This window comes from Lepisma saccharinum, chromosome 29 (genome assembly GCF_977018435.1).
Source record: "Lepisma saccharinum chromosome 29, izLepSacc3.1, whole genome shotgun sequence".
Classification (NCBI taxonomy): Eukaryota; Metazoa; Arthropoda; class Insecta; order Zygentoma; family Lepismatidae; genus Lepisma; species Lepisma saccharinum.
In genome coordinates this window covers 32,834,713-32,856,525 of record NC_139257.1, presented here as the reverse complement: position 1 = coordinate 32,856,525, position 21,813 = coordinate 32,834,713, and the positions used below count along the sequence as shown (strand labels likewise).

General features: G+C 37.0%; 1 protein-coding gene across 1 annotated transcript in view; it reads left to right on the top strand.

The window, feature by feature from the left end:
* LOC145981286 (protein deadpan-like) overlaps window positions 1-21,813 on the top strand; it is a 69,824-nt gene that overhangs the window by 22,317 nt on the left and 25,694 nt on the right. The window contains exon 2 of the mRNA XM_083114461.1: window positions 21,340-21,435. Coding sequence (XP_082970587.1) covers window positions 21,340-21,435 — 96 coding nt within the window. The remainder of the gene's footprint in view (window positions 1-21,339; window positions 21,436-21,813) is intronic.

The window sequence follows — 21,813 nt, the reverse complement described above, 5'->3', positions numbered from 1 at the left end:
AATGAAAGATAGAAATGGCGACAGAATGAAAGATAGAAATGGCGACAGAATGAAAGATAGAAATGGCGACAGAATGAAAGATAGAAATGGCGACAGAATGAAAGATAGAAATGGCAGCAGAGTGAAAGATAGAAATGGCGACAGAATGAAAGATAGAAATGGCGACAGAGTGAAAGATAGAAATGGCGACAGAGTGAAAGATAGAAATGGCGACAGAGTGAAAGATAGAAATGACGACAGAGTGAAAGATAGAAATGGCGACAGAGTGAAAGATAGAAATGGCGACAGAGTGAAAGATAGAAATGGCGACAGAATGAGAGATAGAAATGGCGACAGAGTAAAGGATAGAGTAAGCCAACATAAAAGAGAGATATATACACAAGAACAAGAGGACAAGAAACCTAAACAGAGCGACATAATGAATACTAAACAATCAGAACGATAGAGAATATGAAACAAATGAAGAAAGAACGAAAACTCGAATGAAAAGTGTAAAAGGGAAGAGAGAATGATAGAAAGGTATAAACATATGGAAAAAATAGTAACTAATAGAGTAGAAGGTTACAGTAGAAGAGCTGTAGTACCCCCCCTCCCACACAGAGTACAGCCGGCCCCGGTGGCGGAGTGGTTAGCACATTGCGCAACAAATTAGCCAAAAAGTGGCACAAAAGCGAAGTAAAATAAAGCAAATCATTCAATCAGATCACACAGACTAGAATAAAATTGAAATGTGTTTGGAAGTATCCTCCATTTTGTCAATGTGTAGACATTAGTCCTTTGCCTGGTGAAGATTGAGTTCACTTGTGCAACGATGGCTAATCGGTACTGGACTTACACCACTGAATTGTATTCCATAGGAATCATACCCGAGAATAGTTTTGTTCGTTCTGAGGGCAAAATTATATTATTTAGAAAAGGTTCGTGTGGAGACAATTTTCAAATTACAAAACTCTTAGTGCTGCAAGACATATTAATTGCCAGGCATTGGTTTCCTGAGTAAAGATTCCTCTGTTTCCTTGCCAGAGAAGACAAAAATATATAAATTTCATTCTGGAGAAATTAGGCTCCTTCTGGCAACCCTGCTCTTGATGTGTTCCACACCAATTCTTCTGAGAGCTACTTTCTACCGGTTGCCAACTGGTTCCTCTACCTTGGAGCAGAATCCAGAATGTCGCTCAGGTGTCCCGCATTGATAGTCTTTTCGTATGGACACATGTTAGTGCATTGACAATCTTTTCGTATGGACACATGTTAGTGCATTGATAGTCTTTTCGTATGGACACATGCTAGTGCATTGACAGTCATTTCGTATGGACACATGTTAGTGCATTCATAGTCTTTTCGTATGGACACATGTTAGTGCACTCATAGTATTTTCGTATGGACACATGTTAGTGCATTGATAGTCTTTTCGTATGGCCACATGTTAGTGCATTGACAGTCTTTTCGTATGGACACATGCCAGTGCATTGATAGTCTTTTCGTATGGACACATGCTAGTGCATTGACAGTCTTTTCGTATGGACACATGTTAGTGCATTCATAGTCTTTTCGTATGGACACATGTTAGTGCATTTATAGTCTTTTCGTATGGACACATGCCAGTGCATCATTGATAGTCTTTTCGTATGGACACATGCTAGTGCATTGATAGTCTTTTCGTACGGACACATGCTAGTGCACTGATAGTCTTTTCGTATGGACACATGCTAGTGCATTGACAGTCATTTCGTATGGACACATGCTAGTGCATTGACAGTCATTTCGTATGGACACATGTTAGTGCATTCATAGTCTTTTCGTATGGACACATGTTAGTGCACTCATAGTATTTTCGTATGGACACATGTTAGTGCATTGATAGTCTTTTCGTATGGCCACATGTTAGTGCATTGACAGTCTTTTCGTATGGACACATGTTAGTGCATTCATAGTCTTTTCGTATGGACACATGTTAGTGCACTCATAGTATTTTCGTATGGACACATGTTAGTGCATTGATAGTCTTTTCGTATGGCCACATGTTAGTGCATTGACAGTCTTTTCGTATGGACACATGCCAGTGCATTGATAGTCTTTTCGTATGGACACATGCTAGTGCATTGACAGTCTTTTCGTATGGACACATGTTAGTGCATTCATAGTCTTTTCGTATGGACACATGTTAGTGCATTTATAGTCTTTTCGTATGGACACATGCCAGTGCATCATTGATGGTCTTTTCGTATGGACACATGTTAGTGCATTTATAGTCTTTTCGTATGGACACATGCCAGTGCATCATTGATAGTCTTTTCGTATGGACACATGCCAGTGCATTGATAGTCTTTTCGTATGGACACATGCTAGTGCATTGATAGTCTTTTCGTATGGACACATGCTATTGCATCGATAGTCTTTTCGTATGGACACATGCTATTGCATCGACATTCTTTTCGTATGGACACATGTTAGTGCATTGATAGTCTTTTAGTATGGACACATGCTAGTGCATTGATAGTCTTTTCGTATGGACACATGTTAGTGCATTGACAGTCTTTTCGAATGGACACATGCTAGTGCACTGATAGTCTTTTCGTATGGACACATGTTAGTGCATTGATAGTCTTTTCGTATGGACACATGTTAGTGCATTGACAGTCTTTTCGTATGGACACATGCTAGTGCACTGATAGTCTTTTCGTATGGACACATGTTAGTGCATTGATAGTCTTTTAGTATGGACACATGCTAGTGCATTGACAGTCTTTTCGAATGGACACATGTTAGTGCATTGACAGTCTTTTCGAATGGACACATGTTAGTGCACTGATAGTCTTTTCGTATGGACACATGTTAGTGCATTGATAGTCTTTTCGTATGGACACATGTTAGTGCATTGATAGTCTTTTCGTATATGTTAGTGCATTGACAGTCTTTTCGTATGGACACATGCTAGTACATTGATAGTCTTTTCGTATGGACACATGCCAGTGCATTGATAGTCTTTTCGTATGGACACATGTTAGTGATAAGTACATCCTTAGTGTTCAGTTTGAATTGAAATCAGTCCTGTTTTTTAGTAGTATTGTAAATTACCTTGCTGACAAATTTTCATGATAGATACACTAGATTGTCAGTGTGGTAATACCCTTATACAAGTAGGTCGGGTATAAAATATTGCACAGTTTTTTTTGTTAATATACATGTTGCCTAATCAATGATGTATCAGTAAATTTGCGTTGGGTCGTAGGTTCGAATCCTGTTTGTCCATCTTCCTCAAATTATCTTTCATTTTTGTCGCCATGACGTATAAACAACCAAAATATAAATTATGGTGACATTTGCAGGTACATTTTTTGCGTTATATTTTAATCAATAATTTTCAAGTACAGTTCCAAGCGGTGCAATATTGCTAGTTCTGATGACACCTATGGCTGCAGTTCCAATGAGTCGTTTGTAGCTTCGTGCTACATACATCTGTCACAATTCCACTATTTTTTGATAATTTATGCGTTAAATTAGGAATTGGCCTTGGAAAAATTTGCAAGCAAGAGCAAATGAAAGAGTCGTGTAGGAATGTTTGTTTTTGAAAGATCTTGGAGTACAAAGTTTGTTCATGAGTAACATAAGCCGACGTAGGGAAGGATGGCGTAGTGGAAACGTCACCTTGTAAGCAAGGGGTCCCGGGTTCCATACCCGATGGAGACACAATGGTTCGGATCCCGCTTTAAACTGTAGGCCCATTCCCGATTAGTCTTTCTGTGCATAAAGCGGACTTAAAAGAAATCAAATCAAGGAAGCAGGAGTACTTCCCGAGACAATGAAACATTCAAGTTTAATTTTGTTCACGTTAGTGCCCCCATTCACTTACGGACCTATACTCTGTCCCAGCTAACTGTGGAGCAGGCGAACGAGAACAAGTCTCTGCGCAAGTAGTCACGCGAGACGGCTCCACCAATGAACACCCGAGAGGGGAAAGTGACTTCAGTTACAGGGAGGTTATTTCCGTAACATCTTTGGCTGTTCAATGCATTTGAAGCTTCGGAACGAGTCACAACTCTCGAAGCAGCCAATTAACCAAGTGAGCCGCTGATGTCATCTCAACCCAGAACCTATCGCTAAGCTACCCTTGCTCAGGTTCTACACGCCCTCTAGGCTCGCTAGACAGACTCACGCAGTCCGCTGGAGATGTTCCGACAGTAATTCGACTCTACCAGCCTTTGAGCAGCGTGTACGCTTCGCTCTGACCACTCGATTTCCTCCGCTACTCCGACGCGGCCTTGGGCCTTGCTCTACAGTTAGATGGGATAGTGTATACATTTAATTCAATAGAATCGGTAAGATTAAAAAAGAAAAATCTGTATATAATAACGACGCAGATTCTTTCGAACCTCGTACAGATTCCTTTCAGGTAACCGTTCAAGTGCGATTCTCGCGCTGCAACGTCAGGGGTCCCGGGTTCGAATCCCAGCCTGGGTATGGATGTTTGTGAGTGTCCATTCATCATGTCATCACTCACCCCCATCTTCGCAAATTAGCCAAAAGTGGCACAAAAAGCAAAATAAAACAAAACAAATCAAATTAAGTGCGATTCAGTTCAAAGGACCTCTCACAGTTCGATCCAGTTCAAAAGTCATAAATGCCTTCAAAGCAATTTTACTCGGGAAGTAAACATAATCTAGGAATCGGTTCTCTCCAAAGAATCGTTGAAAAAAGTGCACACGTGCAGATCCATTCCACCTTGGTCCGAACAGGCAACGCCAAGAACGTTAAAGCCGTGCCCCGTGCGACATATTTCATCTTCCCAGACAGACATGCCTCCCTATAAACCTTTCGTTTACAGTTTGATCCCCCTCCTCCACCATCCGTCTTGTTTTGTCTGCCGTTAATTGATTCACGGAACAGGTTTTTCGGGAGGTTGAGTCCTGCGCCGAGCGATATCTCTGCAGCAGTGTTGCCATATGAAGGGAAATTTCCCTTTTGCAGGGAAATTCGGACCGAAATTTTAGCCAAAACGGAATTTCGGTGAAAAATACCACAATTGCTGGGAAATTTTAAGGTAATCTGGCTACATGATTACAGTTTGTGTTAATTTCGAATTTCATATCACATTTTTATGTTATTTATTTATTTATTTTGCTATTCCTATTTGTTTCTGCTCCTTTATGTTTATTGTACGTGCTTTTATGCATCTTTAGGTAAATAGTAACGATGAGGATTAACGATTAAATGGATTCCTAACCAGGATTCAAACCTGGGACATCTGGTCAGGAAGTGATGAAACTGAAATGTGAATTTTTTTAAAAAATATTTTTTATTCAAACGAATAACTAATTCAACGGAATACTTAACTACGTACTACTACTGCTTCCACCACAACCACTAATAATGCTGCTGCTGCTACTACACTACTACTATTATTAATAATAATAATAATAATAATAATTTGCTTAGGTGAAGGGAAAAATTGGTCCAAAAAGGGAAATTCTGCCCCTCGAAAAGGGAAATTGTGCCCTCATATTGTGGGAACACTGCTCTGCAGTGAGCGGACGAGCATGCGTGGTGCAGCTTGTGATACAAACTAGCGTCTCGCAAGAGCGAACCAGACGAGCCGTGCATGGCCTGGCAGTGACAGGCGTTCATATGGGCCGGACTGTGATGGAAATGCGTGTTTCGCGCTTTTTAGCTTCTTGTTCGTTTCATGATCGCGCGCGGAGGAATTTCACACATAGTTGAAGTACTGATTCGAACGCCACTTCGGTATCTTTGACGTAGTTGAAGTCCTGATTCGAACGCCACTTCGGTATCTTTGACATAGCTGAAGTCCTTATTCGAACACCACTTCGATATCTTTGACATAGCTGAAGTCCTGATTCGAACGCCACTTCGGTATCTTTGACATAATTGAAGTCCTGATTCGAACGCCACTTCGGTATCTTTGACATAGCTGAAGTCCTTATTCGAACGCCACTTCGGTATCTTTGACATAGCTGGTCCTTATTCGAACGCCACTTCGGTATCTTTGACATAGTTGAAGTCCTGATTTGAACGCCACTTCGGCATCTTTGACATAGCTGAAGTCCTGATTCGAACGCCACTTCTGTATTTTTAACATAGCTCGAGAGGAAGCAGGCTGGCCGCGTTTCGAACCAGCACCTGAGTGCTGTTGCCACATTTGCCTGCAGTGTTTAGACTTCCAACACGAATTGCGACGATATTACACTCCCAAGGTCTCCACATTGTATAAAAAGAAATAACACAACCTAGCAAAGATAACCGCAATCTCTGCTTAGGAAATCTCTAAAGAAACTGAATTCCTAAATCGGACACTATTCATGGGAAAGGTTTTGAGGGCTCCACGTGGACTCGACATGCTTGTAAGAGGGAAACCGATCTCTTGGAACTACCTTTATAAAGTAAAGTGGCGTTCGGATCAGGACTTTAACTTTAAATGTGTGTCAGGGGCGTAGGTACTGGGTGGGCTCTAGCCCCCACGCGGAATAGTCTTAGTCACTAGCGTACAGAGTGGAGGCTGATAGGGCTAGAACCTTTCCCAAATAGAGTGGATATGAATAGAGGTCATTTGCCATCACTCGCACATTTAATGCATATGTTTAGTGTTATTTCTATCATAATCATTTGCATTTATAAAAGTAAATTTTAGTTGAAAAAATTTTGCGCTCCTTCTATAGTATTCCGTTCTTTTGGCTACTTGTAGTAATTAAAGTCAGAATTTCAGGTGACCTATACAATTTCCACACGTTCGTTTTGCGAAACCGGACAGTCTTTTTTTCTTTTCAGGAAGCCGACACGTCACGTCTCAGCCTATAATAAAAACCCACACGCCACCTACTCGCATCCACTTGACGGAAACTGCAAGTTCAAATAACAGATGGCGACACCTTACCTACTTCCCTTTATTTCGCTCAAGCATTCCCACGCTTTTCCCCACATTTCCTGAACCTGGCACAGATTTCGAGAGAAAAACGAAGAGAAAAGGAGGAATAAAACAGTGCATGCACCTGCGGTGGATGTCTGTCACGCGCGCCGAGCAAATACGCCCACACCTGCGACGGAGCGCGTGTGATGTATGACGTCATGAGCTTGGTGCAGGCAGAAATAAACAATGATCCACTGCCGATGCGCCCGGTTGTCAGCGTCACACTTGACAATGCGCGCCCTCAGGCGGCGGGCTGGAAGTCGGCAACCGACGTAAAGCCGTTGTCAATACAGAGCAGCACGCGAGAGAAAAACAGCTACACTGAACCATCATTGCCGTGGACAGTGTTGCCACTTCCAGATAAATCTTTCTGGAACAATCTCGATTATGAGCGGAATGTGAAATGTACATCCTCACCGCTTGGGAACGAGCCAATCAACAATGTTTCACACATATCACACAAAGTTCACAGGCCACATAAGCCTGCGTTCGATTGCTGAAATCCTCAAGCGAAACGTGTCGTGTGAAAAGTAGGGATGGACGATATCGGAAATTTGATATCGCGATATATCGTCAAAAAATTATCGTCACAGACGATACGATATTTTTTCGGTATCGTGATATCGGCGATATGTTGTCTCCACGATATATATATCGCTAAATATCGTGACGATATATCGCTAAACACGATATATATCGACAAAATATCGTGACGATATATCGTCTCTAGTTGATATCGCCTGGACGATATTTTTTTTCAAAATCGCGATATATCGCCCAACAAAAGTGAAAACCAGGGTGCGAAACCCCGGGGGGGACAGGGGTGTCTGTGAGTGGAAATGGATTGATCAACCGTTTGGGTGGTGTGTGTTCGCTCTCTTGTCATCTTCTGACGCTGTCACTGGAGGGCAATCCTCCCTGTTTCAAGTCTTGTCAAGACTGGTACAGAATAGAAAAATAGTATGTACACTTCGCAACATCTTATTTGACCGCAGTAGAATTGGAATTAGATAAGAGCTGACAATAGACCTTTTAATTGACATTAATGGCTTTTTTATTCATTATCGAGGGGTGACGCTATTGTTATTTAATCTAGCGCCACGTGTCGTGGGTGGAGGAGGAGATGAGTCATCGATGACTCATGCACACGTGTGAGTTTGAAATTAATGGTTTTCCATTAGTGCACAAAAGACACTATTATGTATTCCGTTTTTGACCTAAGCTAACACTATTGTTGTATATTATATATGCGTTTCTGCCGGATATGAGTCACAGATGATTTATACAGACGTTGGAGTTTGGAATTAATGGTTTTTCCATTAAGGTACAAAAGACACTATTGTGGAGTTCGTTTTCGGACTATTCTAACACTATTGTTGTATATTATATATGCGTTTCTGCCGGATATGAGTCATGGGTGCTTTATACAGACGTGGGAACTTGGAATTAATGGTTTTTCCATTAATGTACAAACGCCATTTTGGCGTCGGTGGTGAGTCATATTTGGTATAATTGAGGATCCGGATTTACCCGTATTCAACTGGTGCCGACGCGTTCGATCGGAGGTAGAAGGTATTATAACACATGTTCGCTTTAAAGGCGAAGAAATTGAACGATGTATCCTATATGAAAACGAAGTATGCGAGCAGAATCCATGTTATTAATATTAACCTGTTACGGAAGAACCTGTTATGTGGTTGCATTCATCGGCACCCCCAAACCGCGCGCGTTCATGGACACGTGAGGAGAAAAAAGGTTCTCTATTGTTACGGCCCCCATCGCTTGGTCTTCTTCCGAAGTTGAATGGAAGTCAAGTGTCGCCAAATTTTTACACACGAGTATTGATTTTCTTTGAGGTTCCAATTTTTTTTGGTGGAAGTAATCTACGCGGTATTTCTGCCGCCTTTCGTAACATTGCAAAGACTATTTAACCTAAGGCGTAACGAATTTGGCTGAACTAGGAACATCAGATCCAGTATCTACAAGTTAAAGTGGATGCGATCCACTATTTGCCCTTATTTCGGGGTTGCGAACCACAGTCCATTTGATTATTGCCTTATAAACATCAGGATTCACGTAAAATTGACCAGATGTTTTTACTGTTAGAGACAATATTTCGCATTTTTTGTGTATTTTTACTCAGAAAACGCTATTTGAACGATTCAAGCAAGAGTTCGCATGGGAATTTAGACACACAAACTGTGTTTCTTCAACTTTAGCTGAAATTTAGGTTTATTTTTTACTCTAATATCACAATTTCTTCTATTCAGGCAACATTTTTTATTAAATTTTGGACTCACAAAGACATTTTTCAACTTTTAACTTGCTATTTTAAAAGTTTATTTCCATTTTTTACTCTAATATCACAATTTCATCTATTCTTGCAGAAGTGTTTATTGCAATTTTGACTTGCAAAGATAATTTTTTCAACTTCTTTTATTATTTTTTCTATTTATTGCCTTTTGTATCTTATATTTTTAATTCTTAACTTTGAGTTTTGTTCTTTATTTAAAAAATTTCTCTAATCACTAAGGAAGAAGTACTTTTAAGTAAAACTGTACCCACAAAGTGTATTATTATTATTATTATTATTATTAGTATTATTATTATTGTTGTTGTTGTTTTTGTTTTGATGTAGTTGTTGAATCTTGTTGTTGTTGTTAGGGTTTATTGACTTCCACTACGCTATTTTTGGTTTGCTTCGTAGGAAAGTTTGTTTATTTTAGAGTTTCCTCGGTATTTTTTTACTGTTAGGGTAGGTAAAGTTTCTTAAATATATGAGTAGGGTTCCATATATTCTTGTTCTTGCATGTTTTTCATATGATGTGATCACAACAACTCTCCAAGTGCTTTTACTGCATGTTTCCATTTTTATTGAGGCTTAGTGATTCCTAGAGCCACTTTATGCATGAGAGAAAGCTTGAAAATTTCGATCTCAGATAGCCGTCAACCTTATGTCAGAGTATTTTCGAGTATATTTTAGACTTATTATGTGGCAGTAGAATATCACGGCTTGCTTATTTTTTAAGTATGTTGCGCAGTTATTGTATTTTTGCTTTTGCTTTCTAGATAAACTGTATGAAATGTTTAATATTTGTACTTTTTTTTGCACTTATAAGAGGCCAAACTTTTACTGTAACTAAAATTATTATGTCTCTAAGCACTGAAACCCCTTTACCAAGAGTACTATAACTGAATGTTTATTAATATTGTTTCTTTCATCCCTTAAATATAACTACTTAACAATATAATGACAAATCACAGGACAAGTCGATGTTAGCAGATGACTACGTGGCTCTTAAGTCCAACTGCCAAACTTTTCTTACCATGCTATTTACCCTTATAGTCTTTTATTCGGGGTACGTTTCAAGTACTATTGACTTTTTGAGTGTTTGATTAACACCAGGGGTTATTTGTATCTGTTATGCTGTATTATTTGAGGCTTCTTTTTTTATTCTACAATCACTATATGTCCCTGAGAACTAAATTTCCACTGACTGAAGCTTAAAGCTTACGCTCTACAGCATGTTGAATGGTTAAGCACTGGTCAATATGAATTTTACAGAGGCTAGTAGGAGGCATAGGAACACACGCCAGAGCCTTATTAGCATGCAAGAAGCATTTTCAGGGAGTACTACGAGGAAACGAAGTTGATTTTTTGAGTGATTTACCAGTTACACAGCCAATATTTGCTATTTCAAGTAACTACAGGTACCAAAACATTTTAGAGCCCAACACTAACTAGACTTCAATTTATATTTTATTAGGTGCTAAATGTAGCAAGAACACTGATTGTACATACTTTTGAGAATCCAACTATTTCAGGATTTTTTCTATGTAAGCATATTTTTATTGATTACTAACTTTAACAGACCAATCAGGAAGACGCCAAAATTCACTAAATTTAGTACTATAGTGTATGTGATTGCATGAAAAGTAGAAATTATAACAACCACAAGATTTCGCTTTTTTTGCTTTTGGGACTAATCGTGACGCTGAGGATGAATGGATGGCCAAAAATCTTAAGGACTGGATGTATTTTACCACTACAGACGCCTATGTAGAAACACTAGAGTACTGTTAGCTTTCAAAATTGAGGTTATACTGTACTGTTTTTTTTAAATATTTCGTATTTGGCACGCTTAACAAGTTACATTTATATCCATTTCAGGACAAATATTGCTAAAACTCTCAAATTAATGTGTACAACTTTATATTTCGGCTATCAAAGGAATTAACAATCCTATTTTACAAACAAAGGGTATTGTTTACACTTTATTTACTTCAATCTGAGACTAATATTTTACAGTAATTGAATCATTCAGCCCTAGTCAATATTTTACTGCATCAGAAAGTTTGTTATTAATCTAATAAGTATCCTATTTTGTGCTATTCTAACGCAAACGTTGTTTAATTCACTGGTTATAATGCAAACTTTTGCAAAATTCGATATATTCACTACCTTCAAACCAAACAATTGTACTTATTTAGCGCATTTCATTTATATTTCTTGTAATTAACTTATGTTTCTTATAATTAACAATCTAAACTAATTACTTTGGCATGTTAAAAACCTTATTTTTTACTATTTCCTATTCTATCAGGTTCTATATTGCTGTTTTTATCAATTTATGTAAGACCACACTCTGGTAAATGCCTATATATTCTCTTTTATACACACGCACGCACGCTACACACACACTCACACACACACACACATTTACACACTTATACGAACATACATCTGACGTTTTTCAATATTTTGCTATGAAGTTTGCATCCACGCTATTCAATCAAGGGCAGGCAATGTAGTATTTATGAGTATTAGTAATCCAAAAGTGGTGTTTTTGGTGTCCAAGTTCAGATGAGAGTCTGCTATGTGCCTTTTGCAGGGGATTGCATGTGAAGTGTATCCATATTGAGCATTATTGAGTGTGTATGCTTCCAAGTTTTGCTGTTATTTTCCTATAATTCTGCGAGACTGTAGAGAGTTCTCCCTTTTCAACCAGTTTTCTTTCATTGATTGGATACTTTTTGGGAACTTAGCAGTTTTTTATGTTATGAAGCAGATTGTTGTAGAATATTTTGCATGGTCTTTTGTGATATTGAGTGGGTGCTGTAATGGTAGTAAGTATCTTTCCTTTTTGTGTTGATGTTCTTGTGTAGGTTTCCTATTTTCGGTCAAGTTGCAGTACTTAGAATAATCGCTACTGTATTATTGATCTACGAAGCTCCTTTGAATAATCATTTGCATGTGACCCTATACTCCACGTTGTACTTTGTTCTGGGAGCTATCTTTTGAAGCCTTGGCATTCTGCTAGTACAGTATTATTATCGTAGAGGTAAATTAGTTCGTGAAAATATGTATTTTTCTGATTAACTATAGTCGCTTAGTTGTTCTAGCAGGTATAAGTAGTTACTGCTGATGTTGTTAATTTTCTATTCGCAGGGGCTATGTATGATGTAGCGTATTTGTGTTGGCTGTCCCTTTTATTCCTATGTTGTTGAGTTTCTCCATAAGCATGTCCTGTTTTACACTATTCTATGCCTTGTTGCTGCTAGATATCTGAGGTATGTTGCTGGTTCATATCTGAGTTAGCTTGTTTGACTATCTATTATTTTTGCTATGGCTGTGGCTATTGATGTCCCTTTCTGAATTCCATGTTGGTTTCTGTTTATCCTTGTTGCCGCTTGTTATCTGAGTTAGGTTGTTTGACTTCACGACTATCCTTTTTTAACTTTATTGTTGATTGCTTTTTTGTTTATTTCCTTATTTGTTTTTATTTGTTTACTGAATCTATTTGTTTTGTGTCTTGTAGCGTGCGTGCGTGTGTATAAAAGAGAATATATAGGCATTTACCAGAGTGTGGTCTTACATAAATTGATAAAAACAGCAATATAGAACCTGATAGAATAGGAAATAGTAAAAAATAAGGTTTTTAACATGCCAAAGTAATTAGTTTAGATTGTTAATTATAAGAAACATAAGTTAATTACAAGAAATATAAATGAAATGCGCTAAATAAGTACAATTGTTTGGTTTGAAGGTAGTGAATATATCGAATTTTGCAAAAGTTTGCATTATAACCAGTGAATTAAACAACGTTTGCGTTAGAATAGCACAAAATAGGATACTTATTAGATTAATAACAAACTTTCTGATGCAGTAAAATATTGACTAGGGCTGAATGATTCAATTACTGTAAAATATTAGTCTCAGATTGAAGTAAATAAAGTGTAAACAATACCCTTTGTTTGTAAAATAGGATTGTTAATTCCTTTGATAGCCGAAATATAAAGTTGTACACATTAATTTGAGAGTTTTAGCAATATTTGTCCTGAAATGGATATAAATGTAACTTGTTAAGCGTGCCAAATACGAAATATTTAAAAAAAACAGTACAGTATAACCTCAATTTTGAAAGCTAACAGTACTCTAGTGTTTCTACATAGGCGTCTGTAGTGGTAAAATACATCCAGTCCTTAAGATTTTTGGCCATCCATTCATCCTCAGCGTCACGATTAGTCCCAAAAGCAAAAAAAGCGAAATCTTGTGGTTGTTATAATTTCTACTTTTCATGCAATCACATACACTATAGTACTAAATTTAGTGAATTTTGGCGTCTTCCTGATTGGTCTGTTAAAGTTAGTAATCAATAAAAATATGCTTACATAGAAAAAATCCTGAAATAGTTGGATTCTCAAAAGTATGTACAATCAGTGTTCTTGCTACATTTAGCACCTAATAAAATATAAATTGAAGTCTAGTTAGTGTTGGGCTCTAAAATGTTTTGGTACCTGTAGTTACTTGAAATAGCAAATATTGGCTGTGTAACTGGTAAATCACTCAAAAAATCAACTTCGTTTCCTCGTAGTACTCCCTGAAAATGCTTCTTGCATGCTAATAAGGCTCTGGCGTGTGTTCCTATGCCTCCTACTAGCCTCTGTAAAATTCATATTGACCAGTGCTTAACCATTCAACATGCTGTAGAGCGTAAGCTTTAAGCTTCAGTCAGTGGAAATTTAGTTCTCAGGGACATATAGTGATTGTAGAATAAAAAAAGAAGCCTCAAATAATACAGCATAACAGATACAAATAACCCCTGGTGTTAATCAAACACTCAAAAAGTCAATAGTACTTGAAACGTACCCCGAATAAAAGACTATAAGGGTAAATAGCATGGTAAGAAAAGTTTGGCAGTTGGACTTAAGAGCCACGTAGTCATCTGCTAACATCGACTTGTCCTGTGATTTGTCATTATATTGTTAAGTAGTTATATTTAAGGGATGAAAGAAACAATATTAATAAACATTCAGTTATAGTACTCTTGGTAAAGGGGTTTCAGTGCTTAGAGACATAATAATTTTAGTTACAGTAAAAGTTTGGCCTCTTATAAGTGCAAAAAAAAGTACAAATATTAAACATTTCATACAGTTTATCTAGAAAGCAAAAGCAAAAATACAATAACTGCGCAACATACTTAAAAAATAAGCAAGCCGTGATATTCTACTGCCACATAATAAGTCTAAAATATACTCGAAAATACTCTGACATAAGGTTGACGGCTATCTGAGATCGAAATTTTCAAGCTTTCTCTCATGCATAAAGTGGCTCTAGGAATCACTAAGCCTCAATAAAAATGGAAACATGCAGTAAAAGCACTTGGAGAGTTGTTGTGATCACATCATATGAAAAACATGCAAGAACAAGAATATATGGAACCCTACTCATATATTTAAGAAACTTTACCTACCCTAACAGTAAAAAAATACCGAGGAAACTCTAAAATAAACAAACTTTCCTACGAAGCAAACCAAAAATAGCGTAGTGGAAGTCAATAAACCCTAACAACAACAACAAGATTCAACAACTACATCAAAACAAAAACAACAACAACAATAATAATAATACTAATAATAATAATAATAATAATAATACACTTTGTGGGTACAGTTTTACTTAAAAGTACTTCTTCCTTAGTGATTAGAGAAATTTTTTAAATAAAGAACAAAACTCAAAGTTAAGAATTAAAAATATAAGATACAAAAGGCAATAAATAGAAAAAATAATAAAAGAAGTTGAAAAAATTATCTTTGCAAGTCAAAATTGCAATAAACACTTCTGCAAGAATAGATGAAATTGTGATATTAGAGTAAAAAATGGAAATAAACTTTTAAAATAGCAAGTTAAAAGTTGAAAAATGTCTTTGTGAGTCCAAAATTTAATAAAAAATGTTGCCTGAATAGAAGAAATTGTGATATTAGAGTAAAAAATAAACCTAAATTTCAGCTAAAGTTGAAGAAACACAGTTTGTGTGTCTAAATTCCCATGCGAACTCTTGCTTGAATCGTTCAAATAGCGTTTTCTGAGTAAAAATACACAAAAAATGCGAAATATTGTCTCTAACAGTAAAAACATCTGGTCAATTTTACGTGAATCCTGATGTTTATAAGGCAATAATCAAATGGACTGTGGTTCGCAACCCCGAAATAAGGGCAAATAGTGGATCGCATCCACTTTAACTTGTAGATACTGGATCTGATGTTCCTAGTTCAGCCAAATTCGTTACGCCTTAGGTTAAATAGTCTTTGCAATGTTACGAAAGGCGGCAGAAATACCGCGTAGATTACTTCCACCAAAAAAAATTGGAACCTCAAAGAAAATCAATACTCGTGTGTAAAAATTTGGCGACACTTGACTTCCATTCAACTTCGGAAGAAGACCAAGCGATGGGGGCCGTAACAATAGAGAACCTTTTTTCTCCTCACGTGTCCATGAACGCGCGCGGTTTGGGGGTGCCGATGAATGCAACCACATAACAGGTTCTTCCGTAACAGGTTAATATTAATAACATGGATTCTGCTCGCATACTTCGTTTTCATATAGGATACATCGTTCAATTTCTTCGCCTTTAAAGCGAACATGTGTTATAATACCTTCTACCTCCGATCGAACGCGTCGGCACCAGTTGAATACGGGTAAATCCGGATCCTCAATTATACCAAATATGACTCACCACCGACGCCAAAATGGCGTTTGTACATTAATGGAAAAACCATTAATTCCAAGTTCCCACGTCTGTATAAAGCACCCATGACTCATATCCGGCAGAAACGCATATATAATATACAACAATAGTGTTAGAATAGTCCGAAAACGAACTCCACAATAGTGTCTTTTGTACCTTAATGGAAAAACCATTAATTCCAAACTCCAACGTCTGTATAAATCATCTGTGACTCATATCCGGCAGAAACGCATATATAATATACAACAATAGTGTTAGCTTAGGTCAAAACACAGGAAGGTGGGAGTCTTCATATACGTCAACATGTTTTTAAGGGTATAACGTCATTAAGTTAATTTAGAGCAGTTGGTTAGGCGCTGCTATTCTTATTTTTCATCAAGCGTGAAACGTCGCGGGTTCAAATCCCAACCTCTCCTCTTTCTTTTTTTTCTTTTTCTTTGTTTGCTGAACAGATACCGTTGATATTAGAATATTTAAAAAAATGAATTAGATGCACACTTGAGGGACGTCCCTTCTGCGCATATTTCCCCTTAGAAGTTGGATTTCCAGGATTTAAAGTTAAAAGCTATTTTTAGTTATCGTTCATATGTTGTGTTAACACACACATCATGATTAATTCATAAATCACATATATGTATTCAGGATGCAAAATGTAATGTTATTTAAGTTATGTGTTGTTTGTTCTTCACTGACACCTAAATTATTGATTATTTGATTTCGATATACTAAAAAAAGATATACAGTTATGTTAAGTAGTGATGTAGTGCAGTGCTGCAACGAAGGAGAGCGTTTAATGAGTTCAAATTTCTAAGATTGGTAACTTTATGTCCGTTCCTTCGTAATGACTATTGTCAATCTCCTCACCACCATCTTACCATGCGTCTAAAACTAATAGTAAATCGCTAATTAACATAAATAAATTGTTATTGCGACGAAGGCCTATAAGAAACTACTAATAAGTATTTATATAGTGAGTGACAAACAAATAATTCAAAACCTCATAATGATCGTTAATTCCTCACTGCTTTGAATCTAAAATGTTGGTCTTCCTTGAACAGAAAGTACGAGTATCAGATATAACAAACTTTCCGCACTAACTTTGCAATATTCGAAACCACCATTACAGACTTAGCTCTATGTAACTTGATTCTGCGCATTCCACGTGGCATGTGACTTCCTCCTATCATCGAAATAACTTCCTCCAACTATTTCCTTTCCTCTCGTGAAATACAGAGACCAATGTTAACTTCTTAGCACGGTGGAGAAACTTTACACCCAACGATATAGTCCTGAAAAAAATCCTGCCTAGGTGGAGAATCGAACCTACGACCTCCCTCGTACGAATCAAGCACGCTACCTCTTCTCCAGGTAGCTCATGTTAAAATTTGCTAAGAGTTTAAAGAAACCAATTCACACATAATGTCATATCTATAATTTCCTCATGGCAATTTTCATGAGGAAACGAATTCAGATAAAACCGAGAAACGCTGAAAGGGAAAAATGATGAACATGTCTATTGGCGTTTTGTCATATTTTGTAAATTGTGTAAAAATTCCGTGTTTTGAACAAGTAATCGTTTAGTTACGAAGTATTTTGTTGTTTGTTTAAAGTAGGAACAGGAGAGCGAAAAGGAGTCATTTGAACCAGACCCCGTTTGACAAGAAACTTCAGCTTTTTTCCAAAGACTGTATGAAAAGAGAGAGGAACGTATGAAATATAAAATATGTGTGAATGTAATACAATGGAAACCATGAAAGATAATACTAACGAACTATGAAAAACATATTTTCGTGGTGGAAAACTCCAAGTCAATTTCGAAATATGAACTTGATGTTTTTCTTTATTATGAAGTGGAGGTATGGGACGTATGATCACTCATCAAGAAAATTTTAAGTAAGCTACCTCCAAATTTTCAATGGTCATAATTACTAATTAGGGTCCGGAAGTTGATGAAAATTCAACTTTTTTTCTGACCCTTAAAAACAATGCTAAACCTGATATCATGTCCGTTTCCCTTCAGTTAGAGCCGGAAAACACTTTCTATTTTACATTTTCTTTTGCATTTTTCAGCCTTTTTTGACTTTTAGTTTATTTGTCAGTATTTTTAACAGTTTTTGTTACATTTTTACTTATTTTTGAAGTTTATTTTTCTCCTCCCCTGTTGTTTCGTGTTTCTTGCATCTTAAATGCATTTACTAGTAAAACTTACATATTTAGATTTCTTGACATTGTCCTTTTAGCAAATTCACCATGAATCGAAAATACGGTCAATGGAAAAGCATAAAGTTATTCATAACTGAAATGTTTGGCAATGGATTAAAATACTTTGTGTGAAGATCTACTTTGAGGTTCTTTTCCTGGACCCTATTATCGCTTTAATCTGTAGTTTTAAAGTAAAATTAGTCTCAATATTAAATGCAATTACACTCTGGTATACGCGAAGCAGAACTGTATTTTCGGATGCTGGCCGACTACAGTATCATAGAAGGACCACCACTCTGAAAGGAGATGAATTGGTTGATTTGCTGTTTTAAGTCAACTTTATGCATAGTAAGGCTAATCGGGACTGGACCTACAGTTTAAAGTGGGATCCGAACCGAGTGCATAAAATAACGTGAACCGTGTGGTGTAGGGGGATCGTTTGCTTATGGAATGGAAGGTCATGGGTTCAAACCTACTTCTTTGCAAAATCTTTTTCGGGAAGTAAACGGCTTTGGACGAGAATGCTTATCTACGTTTCTTGGATATTTCCGTTGATATTTATGCGATTTATGTCCAGCATTTCCGGATGCAGAAAGTTGACATGTAATTTCTTAATATGTGTTAACTTATAACAGCTGAATGAAAGGAAAAGTATTTCCTAAAATCCTGCCAATCACTGAAAGATTAAGAACATTAGTAGAAGCATTACTTGAGGCATGCACAGTGGCGACGATTATGGAGTGTGGAGGGGCAGATGACCCAGCACTATGCTAAACATTATCTACCAAGGGAAAGAAACTGTCCTTGCCCTCCCCACTCCCCCCAACTTGCCCCATCAGTTTTGAAACCCAATCGCCGCCACTGAACATGCATCGCATAAATATTTACAGTAATATCATATAATATTATATTACGTTATTAGAACACTTCGTACTCGGTAAATAAAAAGGAAAAAAATAATAAGGAAAGGGTGGGATTTGAACCACAATGTTTCGATCTTGACAAAAAACAGTAAAAAAACGAAAGTGCTGTCACCTAACCAACTACTCCAGGAGATTGCTAACAGAAAGATCAGTAAAACACGTTAATCTCAGTTGAAGCAACATTGTGCCGGAATTTCGAACCATTTTTCGTCAAGAACCAAGGAAAAGACACACTTTGCAGAATTGTTTGGTGTTGTGCAAGGTATCTTTACTAAACATTTCGAATAAAATCATCATAAATTTGCCTTCTTGCATTCAAATGTGACCGCAATTCTTTCCAGGTGGATGAGAACCTGTTCAGTGTTTCACAATGCACATACATTTTCCTATTTTCAAATTCAGAACGAAGAATCTTGAAATATTTTCAACATTCGTATTTCTACTTAACATTTTTTTGTCTACTCATATATTTGATTACTGCTTTAGGGTATCTTTACTTTATGGAATGTGAAAGAATGAAAAAACATCAAGAGCGTTTTCATTAAGGAAGAGGAAATGTTGCAAAGTTGGCTACTCTTAGTTGGCTCTGAAGCGCTATGCTGCCAAATTTACGAATTCCGGACTTTGAAATTTTTCAGGGCGGTCAAATAAGATGTTGCGAAGTGTACCAGGTATAGGGTTACCAGATCGCTGTAAGGGAAATGTAGGACATGCTGTCCCAAAATGTAGGACATTAAGTCAAAATGTAAGACATAATAAATAGCCTACATATTTCTATAAAACACGTTAGAAAGTTTTTGAAAAATGACACTTTTCAGTTGAAAAAAAATGAATTCTCAATGAATTTTTAAATGCAATCATACTAATCAATGCACCTCTTACTACATCTACTTCTCTGAGGAGACATTTTTTATCAAAATTTCAAGTTTAGTAAAACTATATTTATGTTAGAGTGGACAGTCAAACTCTTTGAAATTATACGGCCCAGTACCAAACATTTTAATGACTTTATGAAAAAACCATATCTATCGTGAGTCTGTTGTGCTGATGGTAATGAAAGTACTCTCTCAACATTTGAATTATGACCTACAATGACAAACAAATATTCAGCAATTACCGTAATTTGAAATGGTTCCAGAAGTTTCATCTTGTAGTTTTTAGTTCAATAACAGGGTGTCTACCAAAATAACACATCCAGAATTCTTGAGTTTTTTTGGACCTTTTTCCGTTTTTTCTTAACGTTTATTCCTTCGACCCCTACTTAGGTAAGTTGGAAATTAGTAATTAAGAAAATAAATATTTATTTAATGAAAACCCCTACCAAAGGGCCAGTTAAGATAAAGACTGAAGCTGAATTTAAGAAGAGAATTAGATCTGCTTTATCGTATTAATGCATCCTGAACTGTGTTTGGCAGACAAGCGAGGCTTTGGCGTCTGAACTCACAGCCAGTATAATCTTACGTGGGGCTTGTGTCTGTTGTCCCTATATGTTTGTGACTGTCCCTTCATCCATCTCATCTTACTACCATTCATCCTCATCTTCGCGATTAGCCAAAGAGACAGAATAAACTAAATCAACCAATCAGTCATTATTATAGCAAAAATTCTTGACCACAAGAATAATTTATTGCTTTTTTATTGACTTCTTGACCTACTTGTTGATTTCTTTACTTTTTCTTGACTTCCATGACTTTCTTGAATGGCAGACACCCTGAATAACTCTGTTCTCTATATCCCTGCTTTACAATCACATTATATTGAATAAGAATGGGCAACACCTTGTTCCATCAGTATAAACCCCAAGGCAAGAAATTCTGCTCAGGCATTGAACAGTGACGTTATCAGAAAGTGGTCCCAAAACTTTGTTCATTAAGTGCTTCCGTTTTCCCGTTTGTTTAATAGCATGACGATCTTTTTTCTCTTTGGGCAATGACTGAATCAAAATAAATTTCAGTATTGAGTTTGGAAGCGCACTCCATAAACTTGTAACTTGAATGATTTCTTTCTGTTACGTATTTTCCTAATTAATATTATGTGACGCTCAAAATGTAGGACATTTATGATATTTTTCAAATTCCACCCGGACGCCGGACATAAGGCTAAAATGTGGGACATGTCCGGGAAAAAACCGGACGTCTGGTAACCCTTTAAACATAAACATATAGTCAACACAACTAAAAATAACGAGTACCATAAGTTAGAATGAATACTTCATAAGATGTATTTGCAGATTTTATTAACACGGATATCTTTTATTTTATAGGCCAATAAGCCACTCATGGAGAAGAGACGGAGAGCTAGGATCAACCAATCATTGGCTGTGTTGAAAAGCTTAATTTTGGACTCTGCCAGATTAGAGGTAAGTAATTATTTGGGATTATAATCTTAAGTCAAACGAAACTCTGTACCAACTTTGTAAGTGCTAAATTTATTGTTCTCTATTAGCAATGTTAATTTAGACTTGATTCATGACTAGCGCTGTGATTCATTGATTTTCTTTATTTTACTTCTCTTTTTGTGCCACTTTTGGCTAATTTGCGAAGATGGGGATGAGTGATGATATGATGAAATTGATAAATGGACACAAACATCCATGCTCAGGCCAGGATTCGAACTCTGGACCCCTGCCGTCGTAGCACGATGTGCTAACTCCACTGCCAGTTAGCGCCGTGCTGTTGCTTAGCGCACCTTATCAGTGAAATCACGTCTGCTGTATGTTCGATCCTTATCACCGGCA